General features: G+C 54.3%; 2 protein-coding genes across 2 annotated transcripts; one reads left to right on the top strand and one right to left on the bottom strand.

Annotated features, from left to right (window-relative positions):
* On the top strand, positions 1-2080 carry ATF4 (activating transcription factor 4). Its single transcript, XM_065886935.1, has 3 exons — positions 1-193; positions 762-1079; positions 1170-2080. Exons 2-3 carry the CDS (start codon positions 854-856, stop codon positions 1994-1996), a joined length of 1053 nt encoding a protein of 350 aa, XP_065743007.1. The 5' UTR covers positions 1-193; positions 762-853; the 3' UTR covers positions 1997-2080.
* Positions 2081-5094: 3014 nt separating this feature from the next.
* Positions 5095-8521, bottom strand: RPS19BP1 (ribosomal protein S19 binding protein 1). Its single transcript, XM_065888267.1, has 4 exons — positions 8470-8521; positions 8179-8307; positions 5956-6053; positions 5095-5567 (listed from the first exon to the last, which is right to left on the bottom strand). Exons 1-4 carry the CDS (start codon positions 8519-8521, stop codon positions 5433-5435), a joined length of 414 nt encoding a protein of 137 aa, XP_065744339.1. The 3' UTR covers positions 5095-5432.
* Positions 8522-21552: the final 13031 nt, after the last annotated feature.

Raw genomic sequence — 21552 nt, 5'->3', positions numbered from 1 at the left:
GCCATTTTTTCTCCTTCTGTCTGTATATGTGGTTTCTTCGTGCGAGTGCGCGCCCTTTTTTCTCCGCTCCCGCAGCGGCCGCGGCCACCATGGCGTATTAGAGGCAGCAGTGCCTGCGGCAGCATTGGCTTTTGCAGCGGCGGCAGCAGCACCAGGCTCTGCAGCGGCACCCCCCAGCGGCTTAAGCCATGGCGTAAGTACTGGACCTGCGCTGCTCTGGCCGTGCACCCCTGGGTCGGTGAGGGGTTTCTCCCTGCTTGGGAGTGGCCGGCGGCTGGGCGGCTTCGCGGAGGCGGGAGCGGTTTTACGAGCGCCTGGAACGCGTGGCCTCTGCTTGGGTGTCCCCAAAACGCCGGCGCCCTTGGGTCGGGAGACCCCGGCAGCCGCGGCCCGCCGAACCCGCCGGCTTCCGCCTGGTGCCCCGCGAAACGTGGCAGCAGCCAAGATGGCGGCGTGGTAGGGCGGCGGCGGCGGCGGCCGCCGCGTGAGTCACGGGGGGCGTGGGCGGGGCCGGGCGTCCAGAGGCGGATTTGGACGTGCGGGTGGGGCGGCTTCCTCTTCTGGCCGGTGGGGGAACGGCCGCGCGTCCATTTTGTGCAGCTTGAGGGACGCAGCGGTGACGCGATGGCCCTGGGGCCACGTGGTACCGATTCTCAACACCGAATGGAGTTCTATTTTGGCCATCTTGCCTCGTGGATGAAAAGATGAAATTCTCAGGCCAGCTGATCTTTCATGGGACTTGGTTTCTGATTTGTATTCAGGCTTTTCAAGGCATTCAGCAGCAGCGTTGCTGTAACCGACAGAGACACCTTCGAGTTAAGCACATTCCTCGATTCCACCACAACCTCGCAACATGGCCGAGAAGAGTTTCCTGAGCAGCGAGGTGTTGGTGGTGGACTTCATGTCCCCCTTCGACCAGTCGGGTTTGGGGGCTGAAGAGAGCCTGGGTCTCCTGGATGACTACCTGGAGGTGGCCAAGCACTTCAAACCTCATGGGTTCTCTGGCGACAAGGCTAAGGCGGGCTTCTCCGAATGGCTGGCTATGGATGGGTTGGTCAGTGCCTCAGATAACGGCAAGGGTGAGTGGGCTGCTTTTATCTGCTGGTGGGATCTGGTGACAGTCTTGTACATTTGACTCATTGGTTCCAACTCTCTTTAATTTTTTGCAGAGGATGCTTTCTCTGGGACAGATTGGATGATGGAGAAAATGGATCTGAAGGAGTTCGATTTTAATGCTCTGTTGGGTATAGATGATCTGGAAACCATGCCGGATGAGCTTTTGGCCTCGTTGGATGACACGTGTGATCTCTTTGACCCCCTACTCCAGGAGGCTACTAAGGAGCCCCCCCAGATCGTGAACCCAATAGGCCATCTTCCAGAAAGTTTGCCAACAACTGACCAGGGTGCCCCTTTCACTTTCTTGCAGCCTCTTCCCCTCTCCCCAGGGGCCCTGTTCTCCACTCCAGATCATTCTTTTACTTTCGAGCTATGCAGTGAAGTGACGTCTGAAGAAGACAGGAAGCCAGACTCTACCGCTTACGTTATGCTGGTCCCTCCGTGCGTAAAGGAAGAGGATGCCCCCTCAGATAATGATAGTGGCATCTGTATGAGCCCTGACTCCTATCTGGGCTCTCCCCAGCATAGCCCCCCTACCTCCAGGGGTTCTCCAAATAGAAGCCTGCTATCGCCAGGTGCCCCTGCTGGCTCTGCCCGCCCCAAGCCCTATGACCCTCCTGGAGAGAAGATGATAGCAAAAGTAAAGGGTGAGAAACTAGATAAAAAACTGAAGAAAATGGAGCAGAACAAGACAGCAGCCACTAGGTACCGCCAGAAGAAGAGGGCAGAGCAGGAGGCCCTCACTGGTGAATGTAAAGAGCTAGAAAAGAAGAATGAGGCTCTGAAAGAGAAGGCAGATTCCTTGGCCAAGGAGATCCAGTATCTGAAAGATTTGATAGAAGAGGTCCGCAAGGCAAGGGGGAAGAAGAGGAGCCCCTAGCTGTAGGGTAGTCCGGAGGGTGTGTGCTTGTACATAGGAGGCTAGTGCTGAAGCTGTGTTTTAATAAATTATTTTGTAGTGAAAGTACTTCTGCAGACTGCTGTGTCTGGTTTCTTGCCTCTGGTAAAGAGCCCAGTCAATCCCCAGAAGCAGCATTTTGCTTTGGGGTTGGCTATCGGGACTTGGAATTAAAGCCCAGAGTGAGATTTTTTTTTTTTTTTTCCTGACACTGTTGGGCTGTATGTCAGGGTCACTGATGACCAGTTGGACCCCTGAGACGGGGAGTTGGGCTAGATACCCCCTAGTAGGTGGCTGGGTGATTTCCCCAGAACCAAAAACTGTTTGACTCGATGTTAACCACCCTTGGGTGCGAGTGAGGCTGGGGAATTTTATTAAGGAGCAGGTTGGCAGAGAAGTGGAGCCTGGGCTCCACCTGTTCCCGCATGATTGTTGCTTTGTGCCAACATTAAGTACCCAGATAAGGCCCCGCAGCCTTTGAGCTGGGCACAAGGGGATTAGGCTTCACTGAGAAGCTGCTGCGGTTCTGTAGAGGCCTTCCCAGAAGGGTCTATTCCGGGAAAGAAGGCTTCTCAGGTTTTGCTGGAACAAATGGGAGAGCAGGGTGGCTGCTTCCCTGGCTGGCACCTTCGGCGAGCTGGAAAGCCTGCCATCCCTGATGTCGGGATGGAAGGGCACTGCAGTCCTGGCAGGTGACTTACTGCAAGATAAGGGAGACGTCATCTTCTGTTGAGTACAGGAGTCAGCCCAGCTGGCGCAGGTTTCTTCTCTCCTTGGGTCCTTCAGGGCCTGCTGAGGGAGGGCCATTTTTCTATTGTGAAAGACAGTGTAGACGAGTGGCTGGGATTGGGGCACCAGGCACACAGGTCCTACAGCAGAGGGTATTTGGAGGAGTTGTAGAGCCTATTTGAACCCAGGGTTATGGGCGCTTGCCTGTTCTGCCTGCTGTGGTGGGGCTGATATTTCCCTGACCTGCTTCTTGATGCCTAACAGGGTAATGTGGGAGATGTGATGGTGGTGGCCCAGATGGGAATGCTTCCCCAAGGCACCAAGGGAGGTGTCACATGTGGACCTTGGACCTGGTGATCTTCGAGGTCTTAACTGCCCTGAGCTGGGCTTCGAAGGACAGGGAAAGTTGTGGATGTAGAATGGGGAGAGCACCCTGAGAAAAAGCCTCGGAGGAATGGGCACACGGTCCCACCCACCTCTAAGAGGGCTCCCTGGCCCCAGCAGTGTTAGATGTCACCTGATGGGGATCCGCCCAGCTCCTGCAGGAACTGTTAAGCCTCAAACACACACACCCTGGCCGAGGTCCCACGTGGCAGTCCTGCCCTCCTGGGTCTCCTCTAGGCAAATGTGTCAGCTCCTCCAAACCACCGGTGATAGGGCCGCTCCATCAGGGAAGGCCTCTTCCTCCCAGCCCTCAATGTGGCACCACAGTGTCCTCTCACTTGGTTCCTGTCCCCTTCCCAAAAGATAGTCACCCGGTCCGTGGCTCATGGTCAGCACCCCCATGTGTGGCTCTTGCACCGGCACCCCTCCCCAGTGGCACATCCTCCTTCCTCCATCGCCAGCACCCGCCTCCCCAGGGCCCCCACCCCACTGCCTTCTCACCACCTGCAACAGAGCAGTCCAGGGTGACTGTTAACAGCAGATTGTGGGGCCCCACCCCGACCCATAGGACCAGTGTCTCTGGTGAACGCTAACGTCAGTCATGCCTTGGGGTCACGGACACACACCCACTGGTGCTACTCGGCACAAACATTAAGACTTACTGGAAACTCACAAGCAGAGAAGCGCAGGACCCCTGCTCTCACCCTCCCGCAGAGGCAGGCCCCTCATTCTACACCTGGGGAGCGGGCAGGAACCTGTTCGTGATGACATAACAGCAGGTGCGTGCCCGTTAGAAAGGGGCCCCGGTCAGCCGGTTCTTCAGAAAACCGGTGAGAGAAAGCGAGAAGCTGAGGCTGCTGCTTGCTAAGCTGCTTAAAAGAGGAAGGAGGCTCCAAGGACACCGGAGTGTCTCTCCTCACAGGGGTCAGTGAAGCTCAGCGGGCAGGAGGAGAGCTTGGGAAAACACCCCCTCCCCCTTCTTGGCACAAGCCATCTGAGGACGGTGGCGCAATACCGGTTTGGAGTCACGACACCTCTTCTGCCCACCTTGACTCCCTGGATGGCTGGTCTGCTTCCTACTCTCGGAGGCCACCTGCACTGCAGACAGGACAGGCGCCAACTCTGCCTCAGGCAATTCTGTGGTCCCCTCCTGTCCCCACTTGGGATGGAAACCTGGATAGCAACCAGGAACAGCCCTGCCGGGGTCTGGCTGTGTGAGGGGTAAACCTTTCCCTCCTCTTGCACAGAAGAACCCACGGCAGGGTCCCTTCAGAAGTCCTCTACCAGACAACACGTGTCCCAAGGAGCCTTTAGGCGTGCGGGGGGTGGCACTAGGCGAGCCAGACGGAGCAGCCTGCAGGCCTCCAGGGCCCCCTCCCCAGAAGGGACCCCTGGGCTTCTAGGACTTGTCATCAGTGCCACACTGAAGACCCAGCTGGGCAGCACCACCCGCTCACTCAGGCATCTGCTCAACAGCATCTGCCCTGCGCTGCCCCCGCCGGACGCGGCCCAGCCTCCACCTTCCCCTGCTGGTGCAGCTCTGGGCCCAGCACCACCCTTCTGCTCGGCAGACCTGCGGCAGACCTGCGCGTAAAACCCTGTTTCTTGAGCTCACCTCCTGAGTCGCCCCACTAGTCCCCACCTCCTGTGACAGAGGTAAGAGAAAAAGTGGCCTTTCATCCCGCACCCTCCCCCCCAAAAAAAACACACAAGGGCACAAGCCCTGGGCACTGGGCTGAGGCAGCCATGCTCCCTCCCTCAGCTTCCTCAAGAGCTGCCTTCTCAGCTGGGGCTGCCACCCCAGGGAGAGGAGGCCTGCGGGGTCTGCGGATGGGTGAACTGCTCTCTGGTGGTGCCTGCGCCGGGGCTGGGCTGCAGGACTTCTGACCTGGAGCCCTAAGAACCAGCTGGGAGGTGGGGGAGGGAGGGAAGGCTCCTCGGTGCCAGAGGAGGCGGGAGACACCCTGTTAGAGCAGCACACACAGCCCCTGGGCCACGTTTATTAGAACCTGGAAGCCCACCCAGCGGCCCTCGTCCTATCAGAGGTGTGGTCCCCAAGGGCCCAGTGACAGGCCTCTCCACAGCAAACAGCCCCGAGGCCCTCCCTGGGCCAAAGCAGACAAAACAGTCCAATGTGTTCCTTTCCAGCAGGCAGGTGGCACCTCCCGAGCCTGCAGATGTCAGTTCGGGTCTGAGCGAAGGTCCTCCCCTGGGCTTCCAGCTCGCCAGCTCCGTGCCAGCCTCCACTCCACGGCTTTCCTGAGCCAGGCTGAGAGGTCCGAGGCGGCTGTGCCCTCCCGGGAGCCTAACTGCCGAAGTACTCCTGCTGGAACTTCTGGAAGTCTTCCTCGGTGAACACGGTGCCCTCGGCCTTCTTCTTCTTCTTAGTCTTGCCCACAGGCCGGTCACAGGCCTTGCGGCCCCGGTCCTGGCGCACAATCTTGGGGCGGGGGGTGAGAGTCAGGAGCCCTGGGTGGGGACTCCCAGCCACTTGCAGCCAAACATCCTGGTGCAGCCGACCAAGGGCCACCCTCTCACCTGGCCCTCACACCGTCCCGGGAGGCAGGGTTTCCATTTACAGAGGAGCCAGCGGAGGCCCACAGGGGTCCCAGGGGAGCACGGCCAGGCCCAGCCTCCCACCTTCCCCACACTGCTCCCGGCCCTCCAGGGGGAGGCCCCTCACAGCACAGCGGGGTGTCCAGCTCTTAGGAGCCTGGAGGGGGCTCCACCCTCCAGCCTATGCTCAGGGCTAGACTCCCACAGATACCAGGAACAGCCTCAGTTCTCACCCCCCAGGCTCATTCCCACAGCCCATCCCCCTGACGAACCTGCTGGGTGACGGATTCGGCCACTGTGCTTCTTGCACTAGTCATAAACCTCAGGTTTACTCCAAGGTAACCTCGACGCTCTCGCTTCTGGAACTCAGCTGTGGATGGCAGGCAGGGTGGCATCATTTCAGATTCACTCCCTGGAAGCCTTCTGGGTCCCTTCCTGACATCTCCCCACTCCACTCCCACCTCCCATGGCCCTGCCAAAGGCCCCGTTGTCCCTTCCCCAGGTTGCTGCAACAGCCTGGGCTCTTCTGTCAAAACCACACTCCACACAGATCCTGCTCAAAGTCCCCCTTGGTTCCACCTGCTCAAGTGACTTACTCAGCAAAGGTGGCCTGGGCACTTACCGTGTGTGTGTCAGCCACTGTTCTAGGTGCAAGAGCACAGAGCAGGAAACAGAACAGACAAAAAGTCCTGCCCTCATGGAACTTCCGTTCCGTGGGAAGAGAGATGGTACACAAGGTAAACGGTATTTCAGAGGGTGATCATTTTATGGAGAAAAGGAGAATAGTAAACAGAAATGAGAGATGCCGGGGGGAGGGTTGCAATTCCAAACAGGAGGCTCTGAGAAGGCCTCACTGAAATGAATTCTGAGCAAAGACTGGAGGGAGAGAGTGTGACACTGCGGGAGAAGAGCATTCTGGGTAGAGGGAACAGCCAGTGCAAAGGCTCTGAAGCAGAAGTGTGACGAATGTGCTTGAAGAACAGAAGGTGGTTGGACAGAGAGGGGAGAAGCCGAGGAGACGAAGCTGGAAGGAGCGGATCATGTGGGGCCTCAGCAGGCACCGGCAGACTCAGGCTCTCTCCCTGGTGGGTGCAGGGCAGAGGAGAGACAGGTCTGACTCAGGATTTTACGGGATCACTTCGGCAGCTATGGTGAGAACAAGATTACTGGGGGAGGGGGCAGTGGAAGGGAGACCAGTTAGGAGGCTTCTGCAATAATCCAGGCAAGGGATGGTGTGTAGCTCAGACCAAGGTGGCAGCCACAGAGGTGTTCTTTAGGTTGGCCACTGAGGGTTGAGAGAGTCCCCTCAGTCCTCAGTCATGTGCCATGACAGGGTGGTGGGGCGGGGGCTGGGATGGAGGAGTGACCTCCCTCGGGCCCCTTGTGTGCCTGTTCCACACCAGCACCACTGTGGCTCAACCCAGGCTCACTTTCCTGCCTCCACACTTTTGCTCATGCTGTATTTCCTCGGAATTCATAGTTCTTTTAACAAACAACTTGAACACCTTTTATGCACGAGGCCCTGGGGATTCAAAGACACACTAGGAGCTCACCAAGTCCTGCCACAGGTCAAAAACACCCTGCATTCCTGCCCACTCCAGCTCCTCAAGTCTGTAGGTCTCGTTAAGTGGCGCCACATCCCCCAAGACATTCCGTACTCGCTGACTCCCTCTTCCTCCATCCTCACAGCCAATTCACCACTGACGCCATCAATGCCCCCTCCTCACTGCATCTTCCACCTGGACAATTCTCTTACCTCCGCACCATCACCACTGCCCAGACCATAGCATCTTGAAGCAGCAGGTGGGATCAGGGCTCTGGAGACATCTGCCTGGTTTCTACCTGTACTATCTGGGCAGGTACTATCTGTTTCTGCTTCTGTAAAATGGAGGTAATGATAGTGCCGACCTCACAGGGTTGCTGGGAGCAATTACATGAGCAAACATTTGTACGAGGCTTAGAACAGCACCTGGCACACGGAGTATTAATTTTATTTAATGCTCCGTCTCTGACCCTCGTTCCCTGTATGTCACTTTGACCAGGCTTCTTTTTTTTTCAAGATTTCAAAGGCAATAAACTTCTTTCTGACTCCGCATATGCCATTCTCTCTAGAATACTCTTCCCCCGGTTCACTCGTATACTTCCATCGGGTCTGGGCTTAACTGTTGCTTCCTCAGAGAAGCCCGATTTGGCCTTTCATTCTAAGTCCCTCTCAGAGCACCACAGTCTTAATGCATAGACCCCATCACAGAAACCATACGCTGATTCTGAAACCCTTCGATGCTTCTCTCCCTGCTAGGGCTGTAGACCTTGAAGGCCGGGACAATGTGATTCGTTCACCTCCGTGTTCCCAGGGTCCCGCCCCGCGCCCGTCGCACAGCAGGTATTCTAGAAACTCCTGGGTAACATTTCAAGCCCTCACTCTAGCGCCCCTTCCTCCCCGGCACCGCCCCCCGACCCCGGGAGCAGCGCGTCCAGCCCCTTCCCGAGCTCACCCAGCGCCGATTTGGGCACTTTTCCCTTGGCCGAGTTCCGCAGTTTCTGGGCTTGGGCCGCCTTTGCCTTCCGCGTCCGCTTCATCGGAGCCTCGCTCGTCTTGGTTTGGCCTGGCGCGTCCCTGGGGGCTGTAGGGGAAGAGAGGAACCGACTCGGTTCGGAGGGCGCTCAGGGTTCCCATCCCACCGAGGCTAAGCCCGGTCTGGATCGTTCGCACCCTCGGGGCTCCTGCCCCCAGCCCCTGCCGCCTTCCCGCCCAGGCTGGACGTCTCTGGGAAGAAGCTCCTCACCCTCAGGCACCCCCAAAAGCTCCAAACCTCGCCGCAGCAAGGAAACCGACATAGCGGTGCTTAGCTCCGCCTACACGCCTCAACTACTTCCGCCTTGGCCGCCCTTGTCGTTTCGGTGGAAACGCGAGCTAGAACAACAGGTTCCGCAGTGGGCGGGCGGAAGTGCCCGCCTTCCTTAGGACGCAGGCGTTAGGTTTACCACTGGGCGGGATCTGGAGGCGGGGCCAACGCGCCGAAGGACGCATTTGTCGTCCAATCGCAACCCCACCGACCCTTTGGGAGCCAGGCCCCGCCTTCTCCCGGAAGCCGTCCACCGCTAGCCCAGCCTGGTGGGTCAGTCCTATCGCGTCAGGCGTCTCCGTAGTGGGCGAGGCCGGGCTCGGGACGGAGTGTTAGTATTCTCAATTTTTACGAAAAAGGGGAATGTATTTTTGGAAGTATTATACGTCAGAGCAACATATCGCACAGATCTAGTTCGGCATGAGAATCCAGCTATCTTCCATTAAGAGACATTTGCAAAAATGCAAAACAATATCAGTGTTTTCCCACTATTTTGTTTTGTTTTCATTAAAGTATGTCACTTACGTTAATATGTGGGCTTGTTATTGTTGTTTTAAATGAATTAATACGTATTTTTTAAAATTCTGTTTTAGTTTCTAACATGGTAACTCTTGTTAGATAGTTACACATACAAAAGCTCTTTGGGATCCTGAATTTTTTTAAGAGTAAAGAGTTCTTAGACAAAATAGTTTGAGAACTTCTGGCTTAGAAATTAGTACTCTTCTTGCTGTGGGGAGGAAACCTGTCTTGTTCACTGCTCCATCTGCAGCTCCTAGCCCAATACTTGGCATGCAGAAGGCACTCAATAAATCAGTGGTGAATGAGGGGGAAACCACTGAATTCACCGTACAAACATGTTCTGAGATCCTTTTGTATACATGACACTGTAGAGTGTAGGACATGGAGGTGACTCAGTTGGTCCTTTGTGAATGAACCTCACTAACCTCCATCAGCTAGTCCAGGAGGGAAAAACCTAAACAGATGTTAATAATAACAAACACTGTGTCAAGGTGCTGTCTTAAGTGTTTTACATTTGTTAACTCACTTATACCACCACTGCCCTCCCCTCCTCTGGAGCAGGAACAACTGCTTTCCCCATTTTACAAATGAGGAAAGGGGCACAGAGAGGCCAAGGAACCTGTCCAGGTCACAAGGTGGTGTCAGAGCTGGGAATCAAGACAGACAGCCCGGCCTGAGCAGTTATGCACTGCTCCCCAGTGCCACCCACCCAGGAGAGCATTGCAGGGGTGCTGGGTGGGAGTCAGGAGGACTCTGGAGGAGAAGAGGAGCTGGCCATGTGGGAGGGGAGTATCTCAGGCAGGAGGATCCTGTAGTGAGGGCATGTCCCTTGGGACAGGAGTGGCCCCAGAGGAGCAAGGAGGGCTGCATGGTTTCATTGGCATCAGGCTCCACAGATTTGCCCTGAGGGTTGTGGGTCCCCTGGAGCTCAGTGATGCTGTCAGACAGGCTATTTTTCTCCTGCTTCTGAAATAGCCAGATTGTTTTTTAATTTCTTTTATTATCTTCATTTATTGTTTTATTTTAATTTTTTTTTTTTTTTTTGCACCGAGTCCTAGCTGTGGCAGGAGGGCTCCTTAGTTGTGGCATGTGAACTCTTAGTTGTGGTATGCATGTGGGATCTAGTTCCCTGAGCAGGGATCAAACCTGGGCCCCCTGAACGAGGAGCATGGAGTCTTGACCACTGCCCACAAGGGAAGTCCCACTCATTTATTGTTTATTGACTGTTTCCTCACCCATTCTCCACTGTAAACTCTACAAAGGCAGGGATCTTTCTTTGTTCACTAGCGCCTGGAACAGAGCCTGGCATACAGTAAGGGCTCCATAAATGCACGAATCAGATAGATGAAGACAGAGATGTCCAGGTGGGATGAGTGAGTCTGCCCCTTAGGAGGGCAAAGGACCAAACTCCACCGTACCTCTTTCTCCTCCCGACCTGGGGTGGTCAGAACACGGTCCCCAGGGTGGAGGGACATTTTGTGTTCTAATGTCCCAGAGAAGCAGTAGATTCCTGCAGCGTCTCTGCCAGACTCTGGAGGGGGCCGAGCGGCCACTAGGTGGCGCCGCAGGACAGCTTTCTCGCGCGGCGCGGCACCGCGATCTGGTCCGCCGCCGTCCAGGCTGGGGTGTCCCGAGAGTGGGGTCTGGACGCCCCTCGACGTCAGCTGGCTCTTTGCGGCCAGCCCTGCGTGGCTCTGGCTTCCGGCTGTCCCTGCCCCGCGGCCTTCCAAGACTGAATGGGGAAGCTGAGGCAGAACCACCAGGCTGGGCTGCCCAGCGGGGACATGAGGCTTTCTTCCGGAAAGGTGTGCACATGACAGCTGGGCACTCACTCGCTCAATCCCTTAATAGACAGTGCCTCAGTTTGTTCATCTGTTAAATGGGACTTAGCTCCGTAATAAAGTGGGTGTGAGGAGCAAGTAAGTTAATACGGGTAAAGCTCTTATTACCCGAATAGGGACTGGGTGGGTCAGTGATGTTACAGACGGGTCCGCCCCACTAAGCAAGAAAGAGGTGCCCGCATATGGGCACCTAAGAAGTGCCAGGCCTGTCTTGGACCCCTGATGGGACAGGCTCTGAAAGGGCAGCTCCCTCCTGCTCTGTCCCTGTCCCTGTGGGGGGGTGGAGGGCGGGAGTCGTGAGGTCTTACAGGTGGGTTCCTGTCCTGGTTGCCTGGCTTCAGGGTGCTTTCCTGCCCTCAGCCTGTTTCCTCATCTACACATGGAAACGCTGGGCCCTGGCCCTTCTCTGGATGCCCCTCGGTGCCTGCTCAGCCCAGGCCCTTGGCCGCACAGAAGACGCATCACGGTGAGGTGGCCACCTCCCTAGCCTCTGTCGCCCACGTGCCCCGTCCCGGTCTCCTTCCTGGCCTTTCTGGAACAAACTTAACCTCACTAGGCCTTGGTGGGGGGAACCCCAAGGCTCAGAGGGAGGTAGGGTCTTCTGCAGGGTCACAGGGTATTTCTAGAGCAGAGGGGAAACTAGAACCCAGGTCTCTGAGTCCTGAGCAGTAGCGTGGGTGAGCATGTGTGTGTGACCTTTTTGAATTGTGTGTTGGGGGGGACACCTGGGATCTTGTAATTTGCTTTTGCCTCCCCATCTTTCTGTGTGTCTCTGTCTCCTTATCTCTGACTCTTTCCTTCTCTTCCGCAGTCACCACCCCCCTTCCCCACATGTTCCTGGCCTTTCTCTACCTTCAAATTGAAAACCCAAATGGAATTTCCAATTGCCTCTTCTGACCGGTGACTGCCTGGCCCTCTCCCTTCTCTCTGCTGCCTGGCCCTGCGTTACTTCCAAGGCCCCTCTCCCTCCCTCCCTCTCACTTCCTACTCCTGCCATCAGTGGCTTTGAAGTGTGTTCACAAGAGCTCTCAAGAGAAAATCCATTTCTGTGCTGTCTGGTTCTAAATGGGCGAGGAATGGGCTCCTTTCGGCCTCTGGTTTCATCACATCCCTCTCAGGGTCTCTGGAGCTTTCTTTTCTGAGAGGTCTCATTTCCTCCTGACCAGGCTGTCACCAGGCAATCACTCCTGCTCAGTCCCCCCGAGTGGGGGAGGGCACCGTGGGCAGAGGGAAGGGTTGGGAGATGGGCAGGGCTGGGGGAACCCCCAGGGGGCTGGGACTGATGCAGATGCTCTGGGCTTCCCAGCCTGGGCTCACACAGCTGTGTACCCCAAAGCAGGCCACCTTCTTTCTCCAGACCTGTCTCCTCCTCTGTGAATTGGGCTTTGGGAAATATTGTCCAGCCCTCCTCCCACGGCTGAGGGGGTAGTGGGGACCCAGAGCTCCTGGCTCCGGAGTCCTGAGGTCTGGAGGGAGCATGCGTTCTGGAGCCAGGCTGTGTAGGTTCCGATTCTGGCTTTTTCATTCACTCGCTGTGTGACTTTGGGCAAGTCACATAACCTCTCTGTGCCTTGGTTTCCTCATCTGTATGTTGATTATAATAACGGTCCCTACCTTGCAGGGTGGCTGTGAGGATTGAGTACAAAGTATATACTTGGAACAGCACGTTGGGCACAGAGTAAGCACTATATGTTTGAAAATAAAGGATTGCCATGTGGGCCGGCAGTGTGCCTGTGGGACCCGTGTCCACGTTTGTGAGTGTGACCTGCACATGTATGTAGCTGCTGGACCTCCATGCTTTTGTGATCAGCACAAGGGGAGAGTAATGCTCCAGAGCCTGGAGTGAGCGGGTCTGTGTTCAAATGTAGCCTTTGCCACCTACCAGCTGTGTGACCCGGGGAAGGGCTCTTGTGGGCGCTGGTGGTGTCTCCCTCAGGGGTGTGTGGAGGGGGAGGGTGCAGTGGGAGTTTGCATGGCATGTTCTCATCACCAGTCCTGGCACTTAATCTTCTATTCACTCAGTAAACATCTGCTGAGCCCATACTAGGAGCCAAGCCATGTGCAGGGAAGTGGATTTTAGGTGAACAAGGGATCTGGGTCCTGTGCTGCTCACACACTCGTGTTACACTCTCAGCAGGTGTGAGCCTTTTCCGCCTCTTGAGGGCCTGTGTTTGTGACCCCAGGGTTTGTGGAGTTCAGGGTGGTGCGCATAGACACTCCCCAGGGACAGCAGCCCGTCTGGGGGTGTCCAGGCAGACTCAGAGTAGCTTCTTTTCAACGATTTGAAAAGACAAAATTGCTGGCATGACTGATTTTAAGAACTTAATAAAGACACAGGAAGAAGCTGCTAGAAATTCTCCACGGAGGTCTGGGGTCAGATAGTGACTCTGGGTGGGGGGTCAAGGGTGGAATATTTTTAAGGGCTCAACACTGACCAGCCAAAGGCACAGCTCTGCCACTAAGCTACTGTGTGACCGTGGCAAGTCCCTTGGGCCTTAGTTCCCCCTGGGGGGAGATGGGAGGAGTCCCCCAGCCCTGCCAGGCCCCCAGGGCCACCGAGAGGTTGTGAGATTACAGGGAGAGGAAGGGTGAGCTTGGAAGAGTTAGGGGAGGACTTGAGGGGCCCTCAGCAAGCCAACACCCCCGCCTCCAGCCAGCTCTTGCTCTGAGACCTCACCACCACGGAGGGGGTCAATTTGGGGGTCCTTGGGCAGAGCAGACCTTGGGGACTTGTCCTCGCTGTGAGATCCTGAATAAGTCCCTTCTCTGCTCGGGGCCTCAGGGTCCCCATCTGGGCAGTGGGGACAGACGCCAGGAGTATAGCGGTTGTGAAAGTGTCAGAATAGGGCTCTGGGTGGAGCAGAGGGTGAGTAGTCGGAGGGGGGGTTCTGGCTCCCCAGGGACTGGGAAGGATTCGGTCCCTTCCAGCCTCAGCTTTTAAATTCTAATTACATCTCCATTAAAATGCAAATTTCCAACAAACACTCGGAATGGAGGCCCTGTTGTCATGGCAACTGGAGTCTGAGGTTGGGGAGAGGGGAGCTGGTCTCCATCTCCTGAACCTTCCTGACCAAGCTGGGGCCTGCCTGGGAACCCCACTCCTCCCCCTCTCAGAACTCTGAGCATTTCATCCACAGCTTGGGGGTCTCCTGCCCTGAGGCTCGGTCTTTAGGGGAAGCTGGGTAACATTGCTGAAGTCATTTCCCTTCTTGGCCTCAGTATCTCCATTTGCGAATTGGGGATATAGGCCTCTCTCGCAGGGTCATCCTGGGGATTCAGTGATTTAACGTGTAGGACATCAGGGAAGGGGGCATCTGCCCTCCAGATGCAGTTCCAGGGTACTTGATGAAGCCATGGCCTGGACCCCTCCCCATGAAGAATAAGGTGTCTCTTGCCCTGGAGTTCTAGCCTCTGCTCCATCCCTTAACCAAGAGCCAAAAGAGTGAGAGTGACCTTCAAGTCCTGTGTACGCTCAGTTCTTCAGGTTGGAGCTTCCCTTACACTAATACTGTAGCCATTTGACTCTTTTTTTTTTAAACATCTTTTTTGGAGTATAATTGCTTTACAATGGTGTGTTAGTTTCTGCTTTATAACAAAGTGGATCAGCTATACATATACATATATCCCCATATCTCCTCCCTCTTGCATCCCCCTCCCTCCCTCCCTATCCCATCCCTCTAGGTGGTCACAAAGCACCAGCTGATCTCCCTGTGCTATGCGGCTGCTTCCCACTAGCTATCTATTTCACGTTTGGTAGTGTATATATGTCCCTGCCACTCTCTCACTTCATCCCAGCTTACCCTTTCCCCTCCCCGTGTCCTCTATGTCTGCATCTTTATTCCTGTCCTGCCCAGAAACTTTTTTTCCAGTTTTTTTAAGATTCCATATATATGTGTTAGCATACGGTATTTGTTTTTCTCTTTCTGACTCACTTCACTCTGTAGGACAGACTCTAGGTCCATCCACCTCGCTACAAATAACTGAATTTCGTTCCTTTTTATGGCTGAGTAATATTCCATTGTGTATGTGTGCCACATCTTCCTTATCCATTCATCTGTCGACAGACACTTAGGTTGCTTCCATGTCCTTAGCCATTTGACTTTATGCTGTTCTTTCCTTGCAAGGGGGACATGGGTGCCTAAAAAGTGGTGGGGGGATCTCTCTATCCCCAGTGGATCTGAAAACAAGGGAGGATAAACAGAAAGAGCTTTGGGAAGGGAAAAGAGTGCTGGCCAAAGAAGCAGAAAGGGATGCCTATATGGAGGGAGAAGTTGTTTCTCTTTTTGCCTCTGTTGCTAGGAAGCTCCGGTTGGATAGCATTATTACTGTGCTGTAGTAATAAAGGTAACTGATTACATCATTGTATTACATTACTGTATTATTCAACTGTAATGTGTCCAACTCAACTTTCTAATATATCTGCCTCATTCCTGTTCCCTAAATGATTTCTAATCTTTTATTTCACTTTCTAAGAAATCCTCTTTAGAAATAGCTAAGAGTATAAATGATAAATTAACAATTATGACAGCGAGAGAAAGAATGAGCATGGGCTGTTCTGTGCAAACCTTTCAGCTCCTGAACTTCTGGGTGATTGTGGCCTTATGCTAAGTGCTGGGAGGGGAAGACAGGGGTGGGGAGTAACGGCTGTAAAATGCGACTGATGATTGATTTTGAGTTCTTGATGCTAAAGTGGTAAGATTGCATCCCTGCAAGAACAAGGGTGGGGCTCTAGGGGCTGGTCTTGGAGGGGCCAGATACTGAACAAGACAGGGGCTCCGTTCTCAGAAGTGGCCAGAGAATGTGCATTAACTCTCTTACCAATCATGACTGGACAGTGCTGGTGTTTACATCAGCTCCCCTACCTCTACCGCTGCTTCCTTTGCAATTAGGTAGGGTAGGAAATTAGTTCTGGCTGATGGAGTGTTGGTGGAGGGGATGGTGCCACTCTGGGCCTGGCCTGGCCCTTGAAAGCATCCCTTGCAAGCTTCAGCTCATGTTTCTTGCTACCATGACCTTGGTACATTATACTGTGGATGGCAGAGTCCAGTTGAACTGGTCCAGTTGAACTGGTCCAGTTGAACTGTGACACAGATACGCAATAAACTCTTTTTTTTTTTTTAATTAATGAATTAATTTATTTATTTTTGGCTGCGTTGGGTCTTCATTGCTGCATGTGGGCTTTCTCTAGTTGCGGTGAGCAGGGGCTACTCTTCATTGCGGTGTGGAGGCTTCTCACTGCGGTGGCTTCTCTTGTTGCGGAGCATGGGTTCTAGGCGCGCGGGCTTCAGTAGTTGTGGCACGTGGGCTCAGTAGTTGTGGCGCGCGGGCTTAGCTGCTGCTTGGCATGTGGGATCTTCCCGGACCAGGGCTCGAACCCGTGTCGCCTGCATTGGCAGGCGGATTCTTAACCACTGCACCACCAGGGAAGCCCAAGCAATAAACTTTTGTTGTTATAGTTTTTATAGCTCTGAGATTTCAGGATCGATTTGTTACCACAGCACAGCACATCCTGACTAATACACCTCCCAGTTTCCCTCCTGGCAGTCCCCAGGAGCCTCCAGGAGGTCAGGCTGGGGGTCTGGAATGACCTGTGTCATGTGAAGTTTATGAACAGAGGCAGAACGAGGAGGTTTTGTCATGGCTTCAGGGTCCTGTGTCTGCTCGGGGGTGAAAACCCTGGTCCCCTGCAGGCGCAGGCTTCAAGGATGCAGAGGACGAAGAAGCCTGGAGCTGGAGCTTCAGGCCTGGAGGTGTACTGAGACTTTGGCCAGGCCTCTGGGACTTCCTCAACCACAGAGGAGGAGGCCCCAGCGTCCTGAGATGCTCAGAGGGGGCACTTAGAGAGGAACAAGGGTCAGAGGCTGGGGTTCTCATCGCACTCCTGTGCGTCCTTGCTCTCAGCCCAGGAGAGGCAGCCCTCTTTGATCCTCTTTGCCAACCCGTGAAAAGAGAAGGTGTGAAATGTCTGACTCTCTTCACCCCACACAGGTGGAGCTGAGGGTACAGGGGCCAGGGGCTGGGCGGGTGGTGGGGACATCCCTGGACCCCAGAGCCCCTAATTGGGTGTGTCCTGAGAGGATGCCTCCCAGTCAGGAGCCTGGCATCAGGAGTCAGATGTGGCCAGAGGGGAATCGCAGGATCTCCCAGAAGGAAGCAGAGTTGTTAGAGATTTGCACCAATAACTCCACCAAGGACCCGCAAGAGGGGCCAGTTCACTCCATCCCAACCCAACTGGTCCAACCCAGCCAACAGTCCCAGAGGGTCTGCTTTTACCCACTGGGCTTTGGAGACACAGAGAAGGAATGCTCTGCCCCCACCACTGTCAAGGAGCCTGGGGAATACAGGTGACAGTGCCCCTTGGCTGTGTGATTAGGGCTGGCAGGCCTGAGGAAGAGGGGCTGGGAATGAGGGGAGCATCTGTTAGAGGCCTTCTTCTCTGAGGGCAGGACTGGCTACCTATTTGTGGATCCCAGTGCAAAATAAAAGTGTGGGGCCCCTTGTTCAAAAATAATTGAGATGGGGGAACTTCCCTGGTGGTCCAGTGGTTAAGACTCCACGCTCCCAATGCAGGGGGCCCAGGCTCGATCCCTGGTCAGGGAACTAGATTCCACGTGCTGCAACTAAGGGTTCACATGCCGCAACTAAAAGATCCCACACACCGCAACGAAGATCCCACGTACCACAGTTAAAGACCCGGCACAACCAAATAACTAACTAGCTAAATAAATAAATATTAAAAAAATAATAACTATTAAAAAATAATTGAGATGGTGAGCTGAGAGCAGAGCATTAAACTAAGCATGAGGCCCTTCCGGGGGCGGGGGGAGGGGAGCCCCGTGGGACTGTGCCTGTCACACCCCAGTGATGTTGCCCTGCCCGAGGGCGAGGGCACACGGGTTGCCTGGAAGGGTTTTCTAAGACGCTCTCACCCCACCCTCCCAGCACAGGAACCAGACAGCCTGGTTCAAGTCCTGTGTGAGACCAGGGGCCAGAGACTCACCCTGCCTGTGCCTCGGTTTCCTCATCTGCAAAATGAAAAGAATGACACCCACCTTCTAGGGTCGTGAGGACTCAGGAGTGCTAGCACGTAAAGCCTCGAGCCAGCGTGGGGCAGTAATGGATCCACAGGTAGATCACCCTGGGATCTTCAAATTACCGTGGCCTGCCCCCCAACACCCCACTCCCCGCACCCCTCCCTGCTGTTCCCTCCACAGCACTTACCATGGTCTGACCACCAGATATTTTCCTTCCACTTCTTTTTTTTTTGCAATACGCGGGCGTCTCCCGTTGCGGAGCACAGGCTCCGGACGTGCAGGCTCAGCGGCCACGGCTCACGGGCCCAGCCGCTCCGCGGCATGTGGGATCTTCCCGGACCGGGGCACGAACCCGTGTCCCCTGCATCGGCAGGAGGACTCTCAACCACTGCGCCACAAGGGAAGCCCTACTTCCACTTCTTATTCTTGTTTGTTGTCTGTCTTCTCAATCATGATGTGAGGGCCACAGAACTTCTCTACACCCTTTTCTCCCCCCGAGGCTTTTGATTGAAGCCTTTAGTCCATTTACACTTAAATTAACTATTAAATGTAATAGGAGCACACTTACTGCCATTTTGTTAATTACTTCTGGTTGTTCTGGTTGTTCTTCTCTGTTCCTTTCTTCTCTTCTCTCTTCCCTTGTGATTTGATGACTTTCTTTAGTGTTACGTTTGTCTTCCTTTCTCTATTTTTTGTGTCTATTATTGGTTTGTGGTTACCATGAGGTTTTATGTAACAACCTATGTGTACGGCAGTCTCTTGTAAGCGGATGGTCGCTTAAGTTTGAGTGTGTTCTAAAAGCGCTACATTTTTACTCCCCCTCCCACATTTTATGTTGTTGACGTCATATTTTACATCTTTTCATTCTGTGTATCCCTTAACTCATTATTGTAGAATAGACGGTTTCACTGCTTTTGTCTTTTAACCTTCGTACTAGCTGTATAGGTGGTTGTTCTACTGCCTTTATTCTATGTTTGTCTTTACTGTGAGCTTTTCTCCTTCATAATATTTGTATTTCTAGTTATGGCCTTTTCTTTTCTTTTTAAAGGAACCCCTTTAACATTTCTTGTAAGGTTGGCTTAGTGGTGATGAACTCCTTTAGCTTTGCTTGTCTGGGAGACGGTTTATATCTCGCTCTTGCCTGTAGCCGCAGACCCTCAAGTGGTGCCTGGCAGATGTTTGTTGAATGAATGAGTGAATGTCAAGCCATTTGTTAGGTAAAAAATATTACTGAGCACTTACTATGTGCCGGAGACTGTTTCCTCATTCAGTATGGGCGAGGTTTGAGGCAGGAAGCGTGACAGGGGAGCAGAGTGAGTGTGAATGTGAGATGCTAGAGCCTGGTGTGATGGGTGGGGTACAGATGGTGTCCACAGACTCAAAGACAGGGAGATGGGTGGGAAGGCTTGGTTGGGAGGAGGGAGCATTCATTAGTTGTGTGGCTGTAACCTGTCATGGGGAGCTCACTCCTTAGTGGGCAGCCTGTTCCCTGGCAGGATGGCTCTCAGACTTGGAGAAGCTGCAGTAAAGTCAGCCCCTGGTGCCCACACTGTCTGCCAGCGTCTGTGCTTGGGGTCCTGTCTCTTGAATTGCCTGGACGGGAGGCAAAGCCCAGCCTGAGGACAGCGCAACTTGCAGCCTCAGTCTAGGAGGGAGTCCTGGGTGACAGCCCCCCCGGCCCCCCAACTGGGGCCCTGGCTTGGTGGACAGGGGCAGGAGATGTCCCCAGAGGGTCCTGGCAGCTCCATTCAACTCCTCTCCTGAGAAACAGGTAAAAGGAGGCTGGTGATGGGCTTCCCTGGTGGCACAGTGGTTGAGAGTCCGTCTGCCCATGCAGGAGACACGGGTTCGTGCCCTGGTCCAGGAAGATCCAACATGCCGCGGAGCAGCTGGGCCCATGAGCCATGGTTGCTGAGCCTGTGCGTCCGGAGCCTGTGCTCCGCAATGGGAGAGGCCACAGCAGTGAGAGGCCCACGTACTGCAAAAAAAAAGGAGGCTGGTGAGTCCACCAGCCCTTGGCTGAGCCATCCCAGGCTGTATGGCTTCTGTATGAGCTCAGACCTCTCTCTAGGGCCCCAGACTCATGTCTCCATGGCCTCCCGTGCATGTCTTCTGCTCTTGCATGTTGCATAAACTTCTCAGCCTCAACTTGTCCCAACTGGAGTTTGCTTTCCTCCCCCAAACCTGCTTCTCCTCTCCTCTGTCTCACGCCAGCCAGAAACTGGAGTGCCACTCTCCCCTTGTCCTTTACCCCCCATGAGAGGAGTCACCCATCCTGTCCATTCAACTTTCTAAATCACCTCACTCTCCTGTCTCTCCACCTCCAGGACTACGCCCCAGCCCAGGTCATCAGCCCCTCTGGACAGCCTCTCATCTGCCCCCAGGCCTGTCCCCCTTCAGATGCTTCCTAGTGGCAGGAGTTGCTGGGCACCTTTTGCCCGTCCAGCTGGTGGCCCATGTGGCCCTTAGGGCTGCTGTTGCCCCATCTGCTGGCCCCTGGGTTGGCAACACACCCCCTCCCCACCATACAAACCTTTGTGCCTGGGGCCCCATGGCTTTGGCTTCTACACAAATGGCTCCTAAGACCCCTCGGTCCTCGGGGTGGGGCGCTAGGCTGTGTCCCTGCCCCAGGTCTGGTCCCAGAATTGTCCCCTCTTCTGCTTCTGCTCTCCCCTCTTCTCTGCCAGATGACCTCCTTCTGTGTCCTCCCAGGTCTCATCACTGGCTCCCATCCCTTCCCCACCCTCCCTGATGCTCCCAGGTGGAGGGAGCAGAGCATGGTGGTTAAGGGCATGACTCTGGAGTCAGCTGCCTGGGTTCAAATCTTAGCTCCACCATCTATGGGCTGTGTGACCTTAGGCAAATTACTTAAACTCTCTGTGCTTTAGTTTCCTCATCATAAATTGTGCTTAACCATAATGTCAACCCTGTAGGTTCTTGTGGGGATTAAATGAACACATTCTAAGTGCCTTGGGAACGTAGCTATCATGTTTTTGGTGCCTATCCATTTACAGAGTGCTTTCCCAGTTAACATCTGGTCCTCCCAGTTAATCTGTGACACAGATGTCTGACCTATTTGACAAATGAGGAAATTGAGGTTCCCACCTACTCAGTGCAATGGAGAGTCTGGAACTTGGTCAGACCTGGGTGTGAGTTTAAGTTAGGTCATTTCCTGTGTGTCTTTGAGAGATGCCCTGCCCCTTCTAAGCCTGTTTCCTGAGCTTTAGAGTCAGGATTATAAACCTTTCTCTGCAGGACTCTAAGAACCCACTACTTCCCAGGTATGTGACCTTTAGCCAGGTTGCTTGCCTCTCAGTGCCTCAGTCTCCTCATCTGTAAAATGGGGGTGATAATACTAGCACCTACCTCATAGGACTGATGTGAAGGTTAAATGAGGTAATACGTGAAAGTGCTTAGAACAGTGCCTAGCTCACAGTAAAGACTGTATAAATGTCTGCCCTTATTATTATAAGTTGATGAAATTTGCAATAGGCACAAGATTTCCCAAATACTTCCAAGAGGTTCATCCCTGGAGTGTCAGCATCCTTGGATTAGACATCTCCTGGGATTCCTTGTCTGAGATGCGGCAGGTGGGGGTGGCGGTGGAGGTAGAGTTTTTGGGCAGCGGC

Source organism: Phocoena phocoena, chromosome 11 (genome assembly GCF_963924675.1).
Source record: "Phocoena phocoena chromosome 11, mPhoPho1.1, whole genome shotgun sequence".
In the NCBI taxonomy this organism is placed as follows: Eukaryota; Metazoa; Chordata; class Mammalia; order Artiodactyla; family Phocoenidae; genus Phocoena; species Phocoena phocoena.
The sequence above is the reverse complement of the archived record's forward strand: the minus strand, read 5'-3'. Positions and strand labels throughout refer to the sequence as shown.